Source organism: Andrena cerasifolii, chromosome 5 (assembly GCF_050908995.1).
Source record: "Andrena cerasifolii isolate SP2316 chromosome 5, iyAndCera1_principal, whole genome shotgun sequence".
Classification (NCBI taxonomy): domain Eukaryota; kingdom Metazoa; phylum Arthropoda; class Insecta; order Hymenoptera; family Andrenidae; genus Andrena; species Andrena cerasifolii.
Window position 1 is genome coordinate 13123287 of NC_135122.1, and position 19847 is coordinate 13143133.

At 49.6% G+C, this 19847-nt stretch overlaps 2 protein-coding genes across 10 annotated transcripts in view; one reads left to right on the forward strand and one right to left on the reverse strand.

Moving 5' to 3' along the window:
- The window catches only part of LOC143369068 (latrophilin Cirl), a 379879-nt gene extending 364306 nt beyond the window's left edge, over positions 1–15573 (forward strand). For 4 of the 6 annotated variants that reach the window (XM_076812488.1, XM_076812489.1, XM_076812487.1 and 1 more), the window contains 4 exons: positions 1172–1340; positions 2435–2659; positions 8157–8354; positions 9497–15573. In XM_076812488.1, the coding sequence (XP_076668603.1) occupies positions 1172–1340; positions 2435–2659; positions 8157–8354; positions 9497–10336 (1432 nt within the window). In that variant the 3' untranslated portion in view covers positions 10337–15573. Of the gene's footprint in view, positions 1–1171; positions 1341–2434; positions 2841–8156; positions 8355–9496 lie in introns of all 6 variants that reach the window. The other 2 variants (XM_076812491.1, XM_076812492.1) reach the window with 2 other exon arrangements.
- On the reverse strand, positions 1335–19068 carry LOC143369076 (ankyrin repeat domain-containing protein 16). 4 transcript variants are annotated; one of them, XM_076812513.1, is made up of 4 exons: positions 16880–19068; positions 16549–16812; positions 16246–16469; positions 1335–1485 (listed from the first exon to the last, which is right to left on the reverse strand). In XM_076812513.1, the coding sequence occupies exons 1-4, from the start codon at positions 17187–17189 to the stop codon at positions 1441–1443; spliced, it is 843 nt and encodes a 280-aa protein (XP_076668628.1). In that variant the 5' UTR covers positions 17190–19068; the 3' UTR covers positions 1335–1440. The 4 variants fall into 4 exon arrangements, with proteins under 4 accessions (XP_076668628.1, XP_076668631.1, XP_076668630.1 ...); XM_076812516.1 differs by lacking the exon at positions 1335–1485 and adding an exon at positions 2590–2715 and having other exon boundaries at positions 16880–19067; XM_076812515.1 differs by lacking the exon at positions 1335–1485 and adding an exon at positions 15247–15636 and having other exon boundaries at positions 16880–19067.
- Positions 19069–19847: the final 779 nt, after the last annotated feature.

Consider the following 19847-nt stretch of genomic DNA (forward strand, 5'->3'; position numbering starts at 1 on the left):
AATACGCGAGACCTAGATATTTACCATTTTCTGTATTTAACTTGCCGAAGTTAAAAGTTGAAGTAAAATTAGTGTGCAACGTGACTCGGAGTGGGGAATGTAGCCTTGAATGGTGAATTGAGCTCGTTTCAATTATAGTATTATAGAGTGTTCACGTTTGAGAGAGCCCTGAAACGGCAACCATCGGTCGTGCAACTCATTGGAATCGCAATTATCATTTACGCTCCCGTTGAGAACGAGCCTGACTAACGTCGCAATTACCACAAGCTTGCGTAGCGTGAGATGTCTTCGTTGTATGTAAATGCCTGGCAGAGCACACGTGCCGTCGATCGATATTATCCTCTTAATTTTTTAGCTACGTCGTCACGCAGCTCGCCTTTCCTCTGAGTACACACGACGATCGTTGACTCGCATGCCGTAATTATCCTTAGTTTTCTCCTCGGGTGTCACGCCTGATTTTTAGAGTAGCTCTAGAGTACGCGCGATTAGAAGTAGAGACAAAGCCCGCCCTTCCCTTCCACCTGGCGTAGTTCGCGAGCCCCTTGAACTACGTCCCTCTCCCCGTAGTCGTTGATCGTTTGTAGAAAAGAGCGAGGAGGCGACAGAAAAGAGAAACAAAGAGAAAAAGGGAACATATAAAGAAGTGCAGTGTGTGCGCGATGCTTACAGGACTCCTTCGCGGTGTGTAGCTTCTGGCTCGAGCCACGCGGGGACATAAACGATGCTAATACAGTTCGGGGAAACGTGTGCGCGACACCCTTTGCGCGCGCGTGTAGGAACGAGCAACATTAGTACACGTTAGCGTCGGCTCGCTCGAAATGTTGCGTGTTCCACTTGGGTGCATAACACCGTCCCTGATAATCTTCCGTGTTCTCGCCCGTTCCATTTCGATAAGAACGTGACAAATGTAGCATTGGAATTATTAGAATTAAAGTCACACCGTCATCGATCACTTAGCACGTTAGCCTTAATTCCTTCGATGGCACGAGACTAAAAGGAGGAGAGGCCCTTTTTTTCACCCTTAAACTTTCTCTTTCTTTTCGTCCCCACCTATACATCCCCCTCGATATTACTACGTACACTCGACTCATGCTCCTTTAAGCATCGCCACAACCACCCCATTGTAAAACTACTGCGGAGGTACTAACTTGTATTCCTGTTGTTTGATCAGGGCATGGCTGAGAGGCGCCATCGTTCTGGTGTTCCTGCTGGGCCTTACCTGGACATTCGGGCTCCTCTACTTGAACCAAGAGTCCGTCGTGATGGCGTACATCTTCACCATATTGAATAGCCTGCAGGGGCTGTTTATCTTTGTGTTCCATTGCGTTCAGAACGAGAAGGTAAGGGAATACGTCGGGGTCCAAACGTCCACCTTACTTTGAATCCCCCGCGGTCCGTTTCCACGCGCGGGGACGCCATTATTTTAGATCGAGCCATCTTTCATTCTCTCATCATCCCCGGTACTGTTCGAGTTCGCGTTTCAAGCTGAAACAGCGAATGATCCGGAATGTCAGTGAAAACGATCGAGCCATGCGACGAAATATGTTACGCCGATGTAAATGTCTGGAACTCCTCAGCTTCTTCAAAGTATAACCTTAATCACGTGTAAATGTCCCGGAGTCTGTACTTACGATTAGCCGCGAGGAAAAACGGACACCGTTAAGCGAAAGTTCCTCGACAGAACCGTAACCCTAGTGGACGGAAGATAAACGGAAGGGGGAGCGAGATTGTTCAACGAGGAAACGCGCAATTTTATATAAAGATTGTAAAACTGTTTCTACCCGTTAAGTTACAGTACCGTCATTAATCACGAATAACGAGCATCATGTACCATAAGAATTCGATGCACTGTGTATCAAAGCGGATTCTTCGTATTGTATATGTAGCGAGTAATCCATAGCGAAGAGGATCTGGGACGGGTGACGTTCAGACGCCAACGTCCCTAGAACACCTGAACACAGTTATCTCGCTGAACGAAACGATGTCTCGAATAAAGTGCTGTGGCAATGGAAACTCGCCGAACGTTTATTCGACGAATCACCGGGCATCCCCAGTAGTCTGATTTCGCAGTTGGTTTTTCGTTTTCCTTATTTACAAGAGACCTTTTCTTTTACACTTTCGTTGCCACTACAGGACGCACCGCTGTTTTCCTGATTTCTCTGTTAAACTCAGCACCAAACGCTTCGTAACAGAACCCGACGTCTCTCGATCACCCATCCGCCTCTCATTTACTGTAAGCTCACGCTCATCCGTAATGCGTGCGGTATCATCCCGAACGATCGTCCCATTAGCTCCAATCCCCGTTCTTTTCGTTTATCGTTTGCCATGTTTGAAGAAGAGCGAACGAAAGTGACGCGCGTACGCACCTGCCTTGGTTCTTAGTGCACCGTTAAAAACCTTTCGTTCGGGGGGTGGGTCTGCTTCGCCATTGCAGGTGAGGAAGGAGTACAGGAAGTTCGTGCGCCGCCACTCCTGGCTGCCCAAGTGCCTGAGGTGCTCGAAGACGGTGACGGGAAGCTCCGGCGGCTCGTCCGGTACCAGCGCTGGCGGCGGCGGTGGTGCGAACGGCGGCAAGGACTTCGCCTCGCACAACACCTCGTCGAACCCGTCCGCGCCGACGACGGACAGCTCCGGATTGTCGCCGCACACCGCCTCCAATGTGGGTACAACACCGACCACGTCACCGCCGAACAATCACAACAACCTGACAGCCGCCTGTAACAATACGAATCTTTCGATAAACGTGAACCTGAACAATTTGTCGCTGAGGTCGCCGGTCGGGGCACACCAGATGCACATGATGGCACCCAGCAACCACAATAGGCATCCCGCTCAGCAAGGTATCCGATAGCCGCTTCTACACCAAACCGAGAGACGAGTCTCTTTGATTGTTCCACGATCCTCCGGGGTTGTAAATTATCGAGGATTGGGTGGGGGCGGGGGAATTTGTGCAATTTTAGAAAAGGGCAATTTCTTGTTTCGATGCAGGACAACGAGAAGGAGGACGGATTAAACAGGTCTCTCTCTCTCTCTCTCTCTCTCTCCTTCTTTGGTTCGCCAGCTCTCTTCTTGATGCTCGTTCTATGTATTACACTCTCCGCTCTGATTTTTTTTCCTCCCTCCTGACTATCGCTTGTTTCTGCCAGTAACGCAAGTATGATTAATGGTACTGGAATTAATAACACCCTCCCTCTATCGCCGCTCTGTCGCTCATTCCATGAACGCCAGCCTGCCTCTCGAGTTGATAACTGCTCGCGGAGGTTCTTGCACCTTTATCGGTCGAATTCCTTCGTCCGTTTCACCGCTCGTGTTTTCTTGTTCGCTGCACGATCATCCACGCGATTAAGAGGAATGGTTTCCGTCGCCGGGCCTGAAACCGCCTACGTGACTCCGTGCTTCTGGTTCTCCGCCTAACGACGATGCACCGCTGTGCAGGTTCGATCTCTCGACAGCCTTGTGAAACGGCCACCGTTCCACGCACTTCTTCCCTTATTATTCTCAGCACCCCTGGCTGTCGGTCAATTAATGTCGCGAGATCCGCAAAAAGTAAAAAAACTTGCACGGGCGAGCGATTTTCTTCGATTACACTCGAGCGATATATTCAGTATCCTATTACTCAACTGCGGGGAATCGACGGAATTTGAAACGCCCCCGTATACCTAGTTAAGCGTTTCACCGCTGTCACAGCCACCCTTGGGTTCCTTTCACTGGCGGTATGCTAATTTAACCGCGTCCCCCTTCGTCTTCGTGGTCTCTGCGGCCCTACATTCTTTCCTCCGTTCTTCTCTCTCTCACTTTTTTTTCTAATGTGTTACCCCAAGTCTGTTGCAGGATAAATTGCGATGTGGGTGTCTTCGACCCTCCCCTAGTCGAGGGATTCCTTTCGAATCGTCGTGCGTAACGCTCTCGAAAGTGGCGCGTGCCAGAAACACTTTTTTAAACCAGGCACTGGGGCGAGACGAGCTAAAAAAAAAAACAGGCATTTAACGAACCGTTCGACTCTTTCGACCCTATCGCGTAAGCTGTGAAGGGAATTTAGAGAGACAAATGAGAGAGAAAGAGAGATAGAGACAAAAAGAGAGAGAGAAAGAGGGAAGCAGACAGAGCCAGGCTAGAGATAGAGAGTTCAGGGGAGAAAGAGAAACACGCGAAGGGAGTAGGCATCCGGGGTAGATTTGGACGAGCAGAAATAGCAAATAAAAGGGAGAGAGACAGAGAGGAGAAATTATTGAACGTGCTCGTACCGCAGATCTGTATGATAAAACAGCCGATACGCGGTTGTAGATGAAACGATAACTACGCGCGGCCCGATCCGGCGCCGTTTTGTTTTCCGTTAAAAATTTATTGCCAATTGTCGAACGGATATATCGGATTTAGCAACGAGATTACTAAACGATAGCCACGCTCAGCAACTGAGTATGATGAATATGCTTCAATGACAATTATATAATTGCCCAGACACCACTATTTCTCTTCTTTCCTCCTGTTCTAATTAATTCGTAGAAGTTTAAGCATCGAGATCTTTCCTGTCTCACGAGCGTAGGCTAAATTCTTTGTAAAAAGGCATTTCTTTCAAACGAGCGCGGAGGTGTCTAGTCCTCCGAGTTCCGCGGAGCTGGATAGATTCTGATCGCTCTCTCTTTCATTTCGGGGGAGTCACTTTTCCTTCCACGAGGACAGAGAATGTCGTCGCGTTAACTGCGACGGGAGAAAAGAGAGAAATAAGGGAATCCATCGCGGTAAGCATTTGGCATGGTACTCGAGCACCAGGCACGTTCTCTAGCTCGAATCTTCGCACACCTGTAAACACGCGAACGTACTATTTGCAAGACCTCCTACTAACAAATGGTGATTTTCGTGCTTCTTATCTGGCTCTGGGTTTGGTGTAACGCGGTTGCTGGTTACTTTGTACCCTCCTTCCCCTCCGCGGTCCCAGTCCCCTCGATCTGATCGAGTACTTTTAACGCGATGTCCCCGGCAGGCCGCGCGAGGCTCACCATTTATTTCAGATGTTCTGGATCGTTAACGGAACGCTTCCCTACGGTGGCACGTGCACGAGAGCCGTAGCGAATCTGTAACATCGATGATTTACAACCGACGGCTTTGCAGCCGCACCTCTTTCACGACCAAAAGTCGTAGCACTTTGTCTTCCACCATTCCCTTCCCACTTACTGACGAATTAGCGATGTAGTTCGCTTCTGTGGCCCATCAATCGCGCAAGCGATACATTGATAACGCGATCTGTTTTAATAAATGACCAACCTTCTGGAGAGTATTCTGGTCACTTTGGGTACGAAGGAAATCCTATGGAGAAAGGCTGTGGAATATTGTCTCCTTGAAAGAGAATATTCTCTTCCTTTAAAGATCTTAGCAATGGTAGCTACAACTCGTCTTTCGTATACGTTGCTTGGGTCGCAGAGTCAGCTGAGTACTCTCCAAGAAATTTGATCATCCACTGTAACCACTCAGCTGTCGCGTTTTTTAAAATGCAAAATCCCATTAGGATTCTTTGCTCTCCCCCGAATACCTACACTCTCGCGGTATCCCCGGAATCTTTATAATCGGGGATGCAAAAAATTTTTGATAGAATGTCAGCACTCCCCTATAGCGAGGCCTAAAAACCACCGTCCCCTACATTCCATCTCGCAACATCTGCTCTAGCGAGTTAGTCACGGCTTCCTCGCAAACCTGTTCGCCGCTTATCGACTCCTTTTTACTCGAGGCACTGATGCGCGAGCCGACCGGCAGGCGCAATTACTCCGTGAAGAAGTCTAAACGAATTTCCCTGGACAACGAAGGAAGTATGCGTTTAGAAAGATTCGTAATGTACGAGCGAACGTCGTTCCACCCGAACGCGTGGGCAGAATGCAAGCGTACATCGAATCCAGCGAATGGAATTCAAGCGGCGAGGAATTTCTCCTCGGGCATCGCGCGCGGATAGCTTTCGGACCCCCGGAAGGTGCCACCGTTGGCCGTTTTCGTCCTTCGGTCGAATTCTGCCCACGCGATTGACAACGATACTTTTAAGCCGCTCGCGATCGAGTAGTCGCTCGATCGAGGAGCGTCGAAATTTTGTTTGCACCTCTCTTCTCCCTCCTCCACCCCGCTCTCTATATTTTTCGATTAATCTTCGCGCTTCGATGGAACGTTTCGGTTCGGTTCGCGAGGCCGAAAACAACGAGGCGTTCTTCGGACCACTCACCTGTACACGACCGGTCACTTAACCCGTCGAAGACAGGGGAGAAATGTGGAGGCGAGAAAAATCCGCGCGAACCATTCTGTCACGTATCTCTCACACCTCCTCCGCAGACGCGCACACCACTCACGCGCGCGCCCGTACGCACGCTCGACGGTCACTTTTGCTCTCCACTTGACTTTTTTTCCTACTTCTTTTTTCGGCTTCCCCGTTCCGCGCGTTTCGCTAATTAACACCAGGTGCGTATTCACCGGAGTGATACGGATCAACGGAGCCACTAACGATCTGGCCGGCCCTCCGAGGACTCGGAGGGACGCACTTTGCTTTTCACTCGGACCTCGCGAGCACGCGCGAAATAGGATATTGTAATCGGCCACGTGAAGAAGCAATCGCACTTTAGAAATAGCAACTGCACCGGTTACGATGCGCGACATCACTTTCATTCACGTGCAAACGCTCGAGGGCTTCCCACGATGATCGATATTACGCTATTTCCTACGGAACAGGCGACCCAGTCTCGGTTGTGCGTCAGCCGATTTCCACCTCATTACGACCAGTAAGAAAAACAAAAGAGGACTCGCTGCCTCGCGTCGCGATCTCTGTCGCACCGCGCCTTGCTCCACTAGCTAGTTACTCCGAGATAAAAACCGGGAGATTGATAATCACGGGGCTGCGACGAGGAAACCTACTGCAGATAAGAGCATCCATACGTCGAACCGTAAAACAGGAATACCACGGAACGGTCCCATTTTACGATCATGTATCGACTGTAACGAGAATCTTTACACCGCGGGGAGACACGGGAGAGTACCTGCACACTCTGTGATTCTATGCCACGAGTTATTATACCATTCTTTAATAGTGCTACGGGCTCCGAATAATTCTGTTTGCCCGTTTTGCAAGGGGAAATGGAAAAGTTCTTCCGTTTATGGCGTGACTGCAGTCCATACCTACTGAAAATTTCAAGGAAATAGCTTCCGTTGGAAACGGAAAAATTCTTGTATAACGGAAGCCTGACCATGGTCCTCGCGTGACCGGACCATATACACGCGGGAAACGGTTGCAATCCCGGACAAATACACACACACACACCGGGAGGTGTGCGTGCTGACGTCGCGTATCTCAGCTCGTTACGTCGTAGATTTGCTCGTGCACGAGTTAAATTCGCTACGCTTCCGGCGAGCATCGCAGCTCCACGAGATATCGTCGGATTTGCCGTATCTCCCGTGTCCGTGTCGCTTTTCGAAGGGCCGCGATGGGGGAGGGTGTCGGAGGAAGGCTCTCTTTAAACTGTGTCGCACGGAATCCCGCGCTAATCCCTTCTTCGCGACGAGCGCGCGCAATTTCCGGCCAAGCACCATCGGGTTTGTCGGTTTAACGGGCTTCGATCGGGATCCCGTCGGGGAAGACGGGGAAAGACGCGGCTCGAGGAGAGTCTCTGCCGAATTTTGTATTTTGGCGGTGTGTGGAGTAACGTTGCAGATTATGTACGATGACGGAGGCACACATAAGAAAATGGTATCTACCGGCGAGAGTGAAAAGCAGTGGAGCAAGGGGTTTTGGTGAAGATTTCGCGAGACTCGAGTAACCCTTTGTTTACTGGTGAATCGGAGCAACTATGATTTGTGAAGCTTCTACTATGATAGTGGTCCCAGAATGTGGGATTGCTTGCTAATTACGCTCAATAGGATTGAAAGTTACTACTCCACAAGTTCAGAAATCAGACGATGATCTAACTAAAAGTGATTTTAATCCCCTGCTATTGAATCTTTTATTTACTTATGTCTGCACTGAGAATTATTCACCCTTCGACTGCAGTATACCAACCCCTAAAAATCTCCCGAAAGACACGACATGCTGGAGTCCACACGTACACACCGATACGAATTCTTTTTCCTCGACACAACGAGTCAGTAAACGAAGGGTTAAGAGGGAACGGCGAATGGTTGGATTTTTCCAGTACTTGGCGTCCGGTCGAAGCTGGGCGATAGTCGATAGGCAGCCGGCAGTAACAGTGCCAGGTGAATCCTCTCCAACAGAGGCTCACATCGTGGCCACCCTGCCGTACGCCCGTCACGCCTTCTTACCCTCAGCTCCTAATATCCCCAAATCTGCCACCGCCACTTGGGGCCACCTTAACAAAAACCTCATGTGGAAGGTAACTAACTCACCGCAGCCGATGGCTCGCACACACACATGCGCATACACACACGCTCGCTCGCTCGTGTCGTGTTGTCTCCAATCAATTTTCCTTTCTCTCACTGTTCTTCTCTATTGACTGCATGGTGTGCCGTTTTCTTTTTCTTTACCGTTCTCACTGTACGTCCCACCTGACAAGCACTTAGAGTCACGTATCTTTGCACACTTAGAGAACACCTCGCGGCTCGATAGGACCCGCCGTTATCGCCCGGTGAGCATGGAGGTGTGGGGAAAACTGTTCCCTTGATGAGAAATGTTCGTCCAACGAGAGCTTGCGCCCCCTATTTCACCCTTTTCCGTTCTCGCATCCGTCGCGATCGCTCGTTTTATTTCGGGACGCTGCGAACGATCTGTTCCGAAGTTCGTCATCGAAAGCGAGAAACGAATTGGAAGGGATACTCCTCCCTCTTTCTCCGTTCGACGTATTCACTTGCAGACGGACTTTGGAACAGTCGTGCCGAAGGCCCCGATTATAACGACGATCGTATAATTGTTCGTATCAATACGTGCAAAACCGCAGAGTTGAGTTTTTCCAGGGTAGACGTGTTTTCTTTCCCTGCGGGGCGCGTAGTTCGTACTGTGTGTGTTTTTAGTTTACATTCAGTAGTAAACAAGAATGGGAACGATTATGGATTTATTGTCGATGACCACATTGCCTTTGTACATATCATACAGCACGTACGGAATTTTCTCACTCACTCCATCGACCATGCATGCGAGCTCGTGGATTTTGTGGAACGTACTCAAGCTCATCGAGGATACTCCTCGGAGACTCGTTACCCTCCTTTATAACTCACGGATCTCGCGCGAACGAAGACCTTGCAAAGAGAGCCCGCCACTCGATCACCTTTATATAGTACATGCAAGCTCGGAATGTACCAGAAGACACCGGTGCACTTCAGTCAGTAGCGTCATCCGTAATTCCTCTGAATCAAGGAGAGAAGTAAAAGAAAAAAGTAACAGCAAGGATCAACGTTCACGTGATCCCGTTTCATCCCCCTTCAACTACCGAACCACACACGTGTTATTTCCTATTCCTCGTCGAACACCCCCGCACCACTCACGAGCCCGATCGCTAAAGGAAATCTGTCTTTCCCGCAGAACATTTCTTTTAAATCCTATTCCCGCGACTCTGGACACGGCGGCTCCGAGCAAGAGGACTCCCCGAGGACGCACAACACCCTGACCCTGGGCCATTCGGGGCGAAACCGCGCTGTACGTGGCATGAACGAGAGCAATGAGATCAGCGGCACGAGGACCACAGGCGGAGGCGGGAGAAGAGCGGCGATGCCGTACAATCACACGTACACGGAGATCATCGATGGCCGAGCGAACGGTCCCGGGCATCACCAGCTGCACGGCCATCATGGCCAGCACGTGCACCTCCCGCGTGGCTTGGCGAACGAAGACGACCCTGTTTACGAGGAGATCGAGCGCGGCGGCGGTGCTAGTGAGATCCAGGTGTCGGACATGTCTGACGAGGACGGCAGAAGACAGAGTAACATGAGCAGACAGTCCTCGAGGAGTTACGGGGACCACAGGCCCCTGATCCCGTACTCGCCCGCCACCGACAGGAACCTGGTGCATTACGGCCAGGCGCTGACGGACCGCGGAGGTGGTGGCGGTGTGGGCGGTGTTGTCGGAGGTAGCGGTAGCGTCGGAGGTGGCGGTGGGAACATCCACTACGACCCATCCGAGTACAGTCCCGCGATGGAGAGGACCCTGAACGCCTGCTGGGAGAAGCTACGGAAGCAGCAGGCCAGGTACGAGCGCGGCGGCGAGCTGCCCCGGCTTCCAGCTGGCTACGGTATCCCGCCCCAGCAGGATCACACGAGGACTGTGGCTGTCCTCGACGGGCACACGGTTGTCTGCCACCTGCAGCCGCAGACGGACATGTACACCGGCCGCGGCATGCCACCGCCATCCTACAGCGAGTGTTAGGACACGCACGGTATACGAGACGGGATCGCGTCCTCCTGCTCGTCTTGCCGCACCAGGACGACGGGCGCGACCATCTTCGCCATCGAGGTCCACCACCAAGTGTACCCTAGGATCGATGGACCGAGGGCGGTCGCGAGCTTGCCATGAACTAGAGAGTCTCTCTTCGATGATCCCCTCTCGACGAGAACGGTGGTGTTCGTTCCTGAAGAGGGCCATGATTCCGCGGCAACGCAACGGGCTCACTCGGCCAAGGTGAACGAGGAGCAGCGGCGTTTCTAGCTCAAACGTGAACGCGGCGGAGTATGCCGCGTTTCTAGCCATAACGATAAGACAGGGGCCGACCAACCATGGCCAAACCCTCTCTCCTATGTTTCTGTTTCCGTTTCCTCGTGGTCACGGGAATCGGTCGCGTTCCACGGCGCTTTACGACGGACGTGTCTCTCTCGCATTGGACGAACCGTGCGAGTGTGCGTGATCGCTGGGAGAACGAGAGCGGTCCTGTACGATGGGACTGAGACAGCCGGAACCCCCTCTTGTCTAGATGTATAAGTCGTCGTTGTACCGTCGAAGCCGTTTGGGATTTGGCTCACCAGTGACCGGATGTCGCGCGGAGAACGATAAAACGTGACGAGTCCTCTTAGGTTTATAAGATCGAAGAACGGAGAACGCCGCGGGGATCGGTTTCGAGGGATCAATGGGCATATGGCAGACACGTATGGGAAAGCTCGCGGCTCTCGAGCAATCTGGCTCATCTAGGTGCTGACGATCGCGGTGTTTCTCCTCGAAACTTTTCCCCGCGCGTATTGAGACCGAGGGAGAATCATTGAGAATCTTCCTCGACATCGTCGACCCTGGCACCCTTCGTTAACGAGAGACATCGCGTGTTTCTTACTTGATAGAGCCAGCTCTAACTCGCGAGCAGAGTTAGAATTCGATCGGGAGATCCGTGGCTCGGGGATGAAGGAAATCAGTAGACATATCGACACTGGGTAGACAGCGGTTTTGTCAGAAGCGCACAGAAGCCGGTTCGCTCGTTAACGGGCCAAGGATCGACGGGAATTGGATTTTCATCCCCGACGGGGGATCGGTGACGACACGATAAAGGGATCCATGGCCGGTTTTCCCCAACACAGCGGTCTCGAAGAGCTGCGTTAGTGACATATCGCGGCTCGCTGATCCCGCCGCGAGACATAGATGACGAGATAACAGTAAGAAAGTATACTTAATCGCAGTATCGCATTATATTAGTGGTCGCATCATAGATGGTTACTCCTAAAGTTGAACAGCTCGCGAATACTCGGAAGCTGCGTCGTGTCGCGAGACGAATCCTCAAGCTCCGATGGAAGAAAGGAATGCACGGCCATTCCCGCGAGTGCCGACCGGCGAGAAATTCGATTTTCCTTTCCAAACGGGAGGGGGGAAAAGCGAAACGCAGGGCAACGGCTAAAGTACCTTTATCGGTCGTCCCAGCCAGCTCCTCATTGTACATTGCTTTGGAAACGTTACGTTTTAGTCCCAGAATGTTATTTTTATAAATAAAAAATTATATATATAAATGTATATGTATATATACAGTAACGATATTATATATATATATATATAAAATGCGAGATGAAGAATGAACGAGCAGAGAAAAAAAAAAGTTACACGACGCAGGTATATATATACATAGTGATACAAAGCGATTTTCCGAGCGACGTGGAAAAAGCGATGAAAACTTAGTCACTGTTTTTTACTATTTTTTAAAAGAAAACAAAAGGTATATGTCGTAATCCGCGTAATCTAATGTCGTAACGTAAGGGATCCCCCGCGCGCTATTTATTTTTTATCATTCGTGAGCGTTATCTAATGTTTGTAAGTAGCGGTCGCGTCGAGGCACGCACGATCGTGTCACCGTTGGATCGATGAGACAAGGATCCCGTAGGATCGTCGCGATTCGATCGTCGAGCGGAGCCGGCGAAATTCTTGCGCTCGCGAAGAAAGACTCTACGTCGACGAGTGGAAAGCGTACTCGACAGACGAATATCGAGCCCTCGTGGCACGATGGCTCGATCTTCCTCCCGAGCCGATGTGACTGGAGAAAGATATGTTGAGTTAACAGGAGGAGGCTACCAAGTTCTTCCTAGCCGTATTCGCGCTGATTTCTCTGAGATTGCCTGCTGTTATTTTCGTTGTCAATCCTTGTTTCCCGAGACGAATCGAATAATCGACGCGGTGGCAAGCGAATTCAACATAGTCTTTCTCGCATCGTTTTAATTTATTCCTCTGCTCAGCCGGGCCGGCCGTGATCCTTCTCTCGCCCTAAGGCGAGTAAGCCTCATAGGCGAATTAATAAATAGCGATAATCAGCGTTAAGGGTACCACCTATAGTTAAGCGTACGAAGCGTTTCCTCCGACAGTACGAAACGCAGTTGCTCATATTCTGGCATCGCGAGGACCCGGTTCGCGGCATACTCTTGGTTTCTTAGACACTTCGCACAAGACGTTTAGCGGGAACACGCATTGCGGAAACTACGGCGATCAGACAGCGATAGATCGAGCGTGTATCGTTTTCCAGCCGCGAAATTCAACGTAGATCGAGTCACCGTTTAATACCTACGCTCTGTTTCGTCGTCACGTACCGTCGCCACTTGGGATCATGGAAATCACGCGAATCCGGCAATCCCATTTGTCCGTTCTGTTCTACTCTCACATTCCTTTGTTATTACGGAAGTCGATGGTAAATGGTATTTTCGAGTCAATTAGAGTGACGCGCGGAAGACCGAATGGTCAAGTGGTACCGAGTACGGTGAAGCTACTTAAAAAATTGCGATTTTGTACCGCGAATGGTGCTGGACGTCGCGACATGGAGATTCCAGTGTAACCGAAATTTCAATACAGAGAACACTCGTCTCGCTTTGTACAAAATCCTCGCACGTGTTAATGATCGCAAGCCTCGTTACGGTACGCGGCGACGTCTTTTTAACGTTTTAAGCTTTCAATTGTTCGACGCGCGCCCGCGCGACCGCGAATAACCGGGCGCAAGTAGCAGCTACTATTTCGCGACAAGATTTCAAGGTTTCGACGGCGAAATGTTTATTTCTCTTTCCGACGAGTAGCGTCGTCAGGTTTCGACGGTGTCCCGCGGCCCCTGCGAGCTTAGTTCTATGATTTCTATTCGAGCGAAAGGTCTCGCCCGCCAAACGACTACTGCCAGTGATGTATAACCGTAACTGCAGCCACATTCCATCCGTTCGACTTATCGTAATCGAAAGAGAGAAATAAGGGGGCAAGGTGTACGAGCCAAGTGGACGGGGACGAGTTTCGAGCACGTTGTGCCATGACGATTAGAGAGCCAAGGCGATCGATTATACGATTCGCGCATTCTCGTTTCTGCTTTCCTTTCTTTTTCTTTAGTTTTGTTTTTTTCCCGTTCATTTCTATTACCTTTCGATCGACAACGGCGCAACCGGCGGGCCACTCGAAGAAAAAGAAGAAAGAGGACACACACCGTATTGTCACGTCTCTCGAAGATTTGTTGCGTGCGAAAGGGGAGGGCGTTTTATCGTCTCGGAAGAAGTATCGAAGCAAAAAGGTGTACATAATGTAAATAGGGCTTTGTACATGTTGGACACAGTTGTAATGTAAATGGAGAAAAAGGAAACGCGCGAGGAGAAGAGAGAAAGGGAAGAATGGAGAGCGAAAGGTGCGCGCAGAGAGAGAGAGAGAGAGAGAGAGAGAGAGAGAGAGAGAGAGAGAGAGTGATGTGTGTGTGTTTATGAGAGGGAAAAAGAGAGGGAGGCGACCTAAAACCGTTTAATGTGAACAGAAGAAAAATACGCTAGATAATGCAAAAAAAACCGTTACTAGTAAGTAGTGAATATTACAGTGACTATTATCGTGATGGCGGATGCGCGAGGCGGATTAACTTAAGTCCCAAACCGTAATTAGTTAATGTGTAAATAAATTAAGCGAGAGGAAGTAAAATATTAAATGAGAGCCCAAGTAATCATTGGATATTTATAAACGACTCCACTAAAGAGAAATTCCGAAGAGGGTTGGATAAAAGAAAGAGCGATCGAGTAGGTGCGACGAGAGACGGAGGGGAAGTAAAAAAGAGAGGAACATTGCGCCGAGGCACTCGTCCCGTGCGTTAGGTTACTGTTAGGGGAAACCGGAGGAGAGCGAACGAGAACGCGCTAGAGAGCAAAAGAAACGAACAGGCACGGATGGGGAAAGAGTATGATGGAAATGTGCAACAGTTAATCCGATGGGCAGATATACAGTGCATGTTCTATCCTTAGCCGTTTTATAAATATAAATATCCTTCTCCCTCCTCGATCCGCGCTCCCCTCCCCTCTCTCTCTCTCTCTCTCCCTCTCTTTCTCTCTCTCTCTCTCTCTCTCTCTCTTTCTATCTCTATCTCTCTCCACCCTTATCCTCCTTCACGCGACGAAGTAGGCGCAAAAGCTGATCTCTCTGATCGAGTACACCTGTCCAATCCCGATGATGTTCCTTTCGATCGTACGCACTTTGTCTATTCTTTACCTTTCACCCCCTTGTTCGCCCACCAGCTCCCAATTGTCAACTCCCCAGCGAAATATTTAGCGAACAAGCTTTCGTTTTCACGCGCAATTGAAAAGAAGAAAAGGAAAGTCGAACCGATCGCGGAGAGTCAATATCCGGCAAGCCCAAACATCCCCAGCGTCCCCGACCCCACCCGCCCACCCCCCACTCACTAATCTTGAAAGTGTCGGAATATTTTTCGAATCGGCGTTTTTCTAACACATTTTACCCAAAGACACGCGGAACAGTCAGCCAGATTTAGATCGATCCGAAGGATTGTGGTAGAAGTCGGCGCGCGATCGTACACATGGAATTCGTGAAAATTCTGTGATCTTTTACCATTTTACGTTCTCTCCTCGTAAGTGATATGTACATTTAAAAAGGGTGATCACGCGCGCGCGCGCGCGCGAGCGTAAGTTTTCCGCGGATGCATCGTCGCCTGCCTGCGCACGCTGAGAACGAAAAGGAAGAGGACGAACTCGAGGAAGAAGAACAAAAAAAACACTGGCGGAAGAACAGGAAGAACATTGAACAAAGAAGAATGTAAAATCTAGGTATCTCCGATCTACTAAGAGCCTCCGTTTCTTCATTTTTGTATGCTTCTTTAAGACTGTCTGATACAGGAAAAAAAGGATAAATAAATGTGTACCAATCTCTGAATAAAAACTGACTTGTCTATGTCTCTCTTTAAACGACGTCTCAAATACTACTATACCCGAGCCACATTAACAAATGCGCCCGCTGTAAAGAATCACCTGGGAAAAAAATGACAAAAGACATATATCCTATAGGGTAAACCGACCAGTAATTGACCGCATGAATGTGAATGACCATTAGGCAAAGAAATGTGAATTATAAATTCAAACATTATTACATGTTTATTAATGGAGTGTAGTCGCACTTTTAATATCCTGTATTTTTAGTTACGCGTATTAAGCAAACATTAATAAGTACAATTCTTAATAAAAGTATGCGGTCATTTACTATACTTCTACAGGTTTCGCATTTTATAACTGTTTTTCTTTTTTAAATTACTATAAGAATAAGTAATCATTTTCATAGAAATTTCAAGAAAAACAAATTTAAATGCAATTTCAACAGTTGTTTTGTTGTTATACATAAATATATTCAAGTATTAATCTCAAAGGTCCATAGATTCACTTCACCAAACACTTCTCTCCACAAAAGTGTTTTAAACAGTACATATAAAAAAAAAAACAGACTCTTTACTTTACAGCACCAAACCCCATCAAACATTCGATCGTGTCTACGCGGTTGCTTCTGCGAGCCGCGACCAGCGGTGTCACGTTAAAAAGCGCTTCGGCGTGTATGTCGATAAAGTTATTCATTAAAATATACCGTACAGCGGCAGTGTTCCCGGCGAGGGCAGCTACGTGCAGGATGGTCTGGCCAACGTTGTCGGTCGCCGCTACATCAGCTCCCAGCTCGATGATCCGCTGTGCTGCAGCAAGACGACCACCTTTTATCGCTTCGTGAAGAGGAGTGGACCCCGAGGAGTCTCGCGTGTTCAGGACACTCGAATTTAGCGCCACGAGTTGCTCAATTATACCTTCGTGGCCGTGAAAGCCTGGGGCATTAAAAAACTCACGATAGATGTACATAGACTCTCATCGATTCGATGTAAACAACTGAATTAAAACTTTTACTCGCAACGTGCATGGCGCTGCGACCGTTATTGCTTCGATCCTCGACGCACTTAACCGACCGTTTCACTAATAAGTCGAATGCGCTTTGGTCGCCAGAACGACACACGATGTGCATCGGTGTCCATCCGTCCTTGTTTCGAAGGAACGGATCGGCTTCCGCTTCCAAAAGCGCGGCAATGCATTCGCACGCTGCGCTTCCGGTTTTCGTGCAGGCTAACATCAGGGGCGTCCAGTCCGCTCGTTTCAAAGGATCCACGGCTGCACCTGTAAATAAGGGGAACTCCATTGGTTACACGACGATGAACCACAATTTTGAAACTCGAGTAATCACCGTTCGCGATCAGATATTTCACGACACCGCTACGAGCGAACTGTGCAGCCTCGTGTAGCGGCCTCTTCATATCTTTGTTGGCAACGTCAACTTTGAAATCGGGTTGCACGAACGCCTCGCACAGATATCGGACGATATTCAAATGGCCCTCGCGGGCAGCCACGTGCAACGGAGTGTCACCTGAAGCGGAATGCCGGAAAGCTGTCCAATCGCGGACGTCGCGTTTCGAAACTAGAGCTTCCACTCTCGATAAGTCGCCGCTTTGACAAGCATGGAGGAAATCGCGCGATAGGTTAGGATCTTCCGACATACTTCAATCGGCCCTGAGAATGGAAGCGAGACAGGCGTTGCAGGGTTTCGCGAAACCGACGGATAATGGAATAGTATTTTCGGAATTCAATGCCCGTTCGCATACTTTAAATGGCAACTGAACGAAGTGACAGATGCTGCCGTCTCACAGGCAAACCGCGAAATTACCGACGAGTGGAGCGCCGCCTGGCGTCGAGAAGGGGAACTGCTTGGTGGCGCGAATAGCTCTCGACTTAGCGCAAATTCAAATGCGAAAGAACTCTGTGTGGATTGGAATTTTAATAAATTCAGAACCAGAACTATTCTCTATCCTACTCTATCGATTCTAGTTACGTATATACATGCGTGCATATGAAAATTACTGAAATTAAGCCGTCGATAATCTTTCCATGTTAATTTCTTTGAAAAGGCATGATTCTCCTCTCCGTCCCATTTCTGAAAGGCCAACTGATCTATTTAACGTCCTCTGAGGAAAGACTAAGATACTTTAGATACTTTAAAATCCCCATTAACTCCACAAAGCTAACGCAGCCGAGCATAGAACCGTTTTGAAAGTAAAATTAATCGTGCGAAACCTATCCTCGCACTGACTCACAAGGATCTCGCAATTATAACGTCATAATTGAATCAGAGGGAGTACACACGCGTAAGACTCGCGTGCAGCGCAAGCAATCCTTTCTACCGCTCGCCGCGCGTACCGAGCGAAAAGAAAATCAGCTCCGAAAATGATTTACGCGCTGGCTTTTCGTTCTCGCTTAACGCGCGGCCCGTAAACACGCGCGGGTGTAATTAAAAAGCTATTCGTCGACGTCAATCGCACGATCGGCGATTGTGCAGGTTTATAGCACCTGGCCAAGCGATAAAAGTTACGGATTCAATGAGAGCATCCGGTCGATAGGGATCGCGCAACGCAGTTTCGAATACGGGAGCGCTAGTTATTAGTTGCTCGGAAAGACAGTTTCGTTTCTTCCCGCGGAATCTCCGTAACCGTTATGCCGGCGCGAGATAACAATGGAAATAATTAACCACCAATAAAGCGTTTCCGGGCTGGTTGTGCAACGGAGTGTGCGTAAATCGCGAGAGAATCGCTTCGCGCTTAGCGTTCAAGGTCCGATCAGAAGCATCCACCTTTCGCTTCGATATACAATAATTGCCGGACCGAAGACGCCTCGGATCGCTCGCTGACTCTCGTCGAGGCTAACACTCCCAGGGCCTTGCAGCGATCGACGCTGAGGATTACATTAATTAGCTTCACCGCTCTTGGACACCGTCGCCGGGTAATCTCGATTCTTAAACGAGCGAGCGCTTCGGTGCAAAGTGAAAAACATATAAGAGAAAAGAACAGCGGAAGTGTGCCGAGCGCATTGAAGTCTCCGGGAGTCATTAGAAGTTGGAGCGCATGGCTAATTAATGGTCGGGTCGGAAGATCGATAACGGCTCAACTTTACGCGCCCGCATGTTGAGCGAATAGGACACGATCGATTGCACGGTTTTAAACGGACACACGTGTGTCCGGATAGTTGCAACTTTCTGATTATTACGTTGGCTCGTGAAACACTCGGATGACGACGGTGCCAGCCGTGCCTTTGTCAGCCGTAACGTCGGCCGACACGACTATAATTCACCACGCTCGGTCCCGACATCGATCGTCAATTTGCATACGACGAATCTGCCGTTTCGGCACTGCACTGCATTCAATCTGCGGCGGAAGGTTCGTCTCTGCGACGCCCGAACATCGACGTCTCCCTTCGTCCCGCTCAACAGCCTTCCGCTATTGAGGAACTTGTTAAAACTCATTAGATCCACCGATCTCGCGCACCCCGCGCGGCCTCTGTGCCGATTGCTTTAGCGCGGTAGTTGCCTGGCTATTAAACTGAATCAATATCGCCGGCCGATACGATTGCACTCGGTGCGCACAATTAGCGGTAAACAGTGGAGCGTGGAGGGCGCTATTTTTGGATCGGCTATTAGCAGGTTCGCGGCGGGAAAAATGAATGCCTTCGCGTCCCGCCCTAAAAACGATCAAGAGGACGCTTATTACCTCCGCTCGCGGAGAAGAGGCGCCTTCGCTCCGACGAATCTTTCCCCCTCGCCGGCGTATTATCTATTACGACTTGGATCACATTTTACTTCGGCCCTGACAGACACTGTTCCCCGAGATTTTATGCCAGGCGCCGGGGGTAGGTGGAAAGAAGTCATCATCGGCGGCAGGGCCCCGCTCGCAGGCCTATAATAACACGTCATTTTCCCCAGACTGGATAACTATAATCTCGTGCAGAATTGAATCTTTAATTGCGCGGATCCCATATGACGGCGATCAGCTGGCGCCAGTCGGGAAACAAGAATAATACGCGCGAGGATTTTTTCTTTCCCGCGTGCTCGCACACGGAAACGCTGGCTTCCTACCCTCGGCTAGCGCCTCGAGGTTGCTGTCTATGAAATAACTCGACGAGAAAAGCTATTCCGTATTTTCACGCAGAAATACGGCCGACGGATAAATATAGATCCTTGAGTCACGCGCCTGCTCCTGGACATCGCGACGAGAAGGAGTTCTCGAGGAAATTCTTGCCGCTTAGATCCCTCCGCATTGCTTTCTGCAATTTTACAGAAACAGCGTGTGCGAGAAACTAAAGCTTAAGAAAAATGAACTTTATAGATT

What these genes read in the sequence shown, in the direction of transcription:
- LOC143369076 (XM_076812512.1), bottom strand. Translation starts at nt 17,189, where the DNA reads ATGTCGGAAGATCCTAACCTATCGCGCGATTTCCTCCATGCTTGTCAA. An exon ending in GAAATATCTGATCGCGAACG is followed by an intron (nt 16,813 to 16,879) that starts GTGATTACTCGA and finishes CCTTATTTACAG; the next exon opens with GTGCAGCCGTGGATCCTTTG. An exon ending in CAGCGCCATGCACGTTGCGA is followed by an intron (nt 16,470 to 16,548) that starts GTAAAAGTTTTA and finishes TTAATGCCCCAG; the next exon opens with GCTTTCACGGCCACGAAGGT.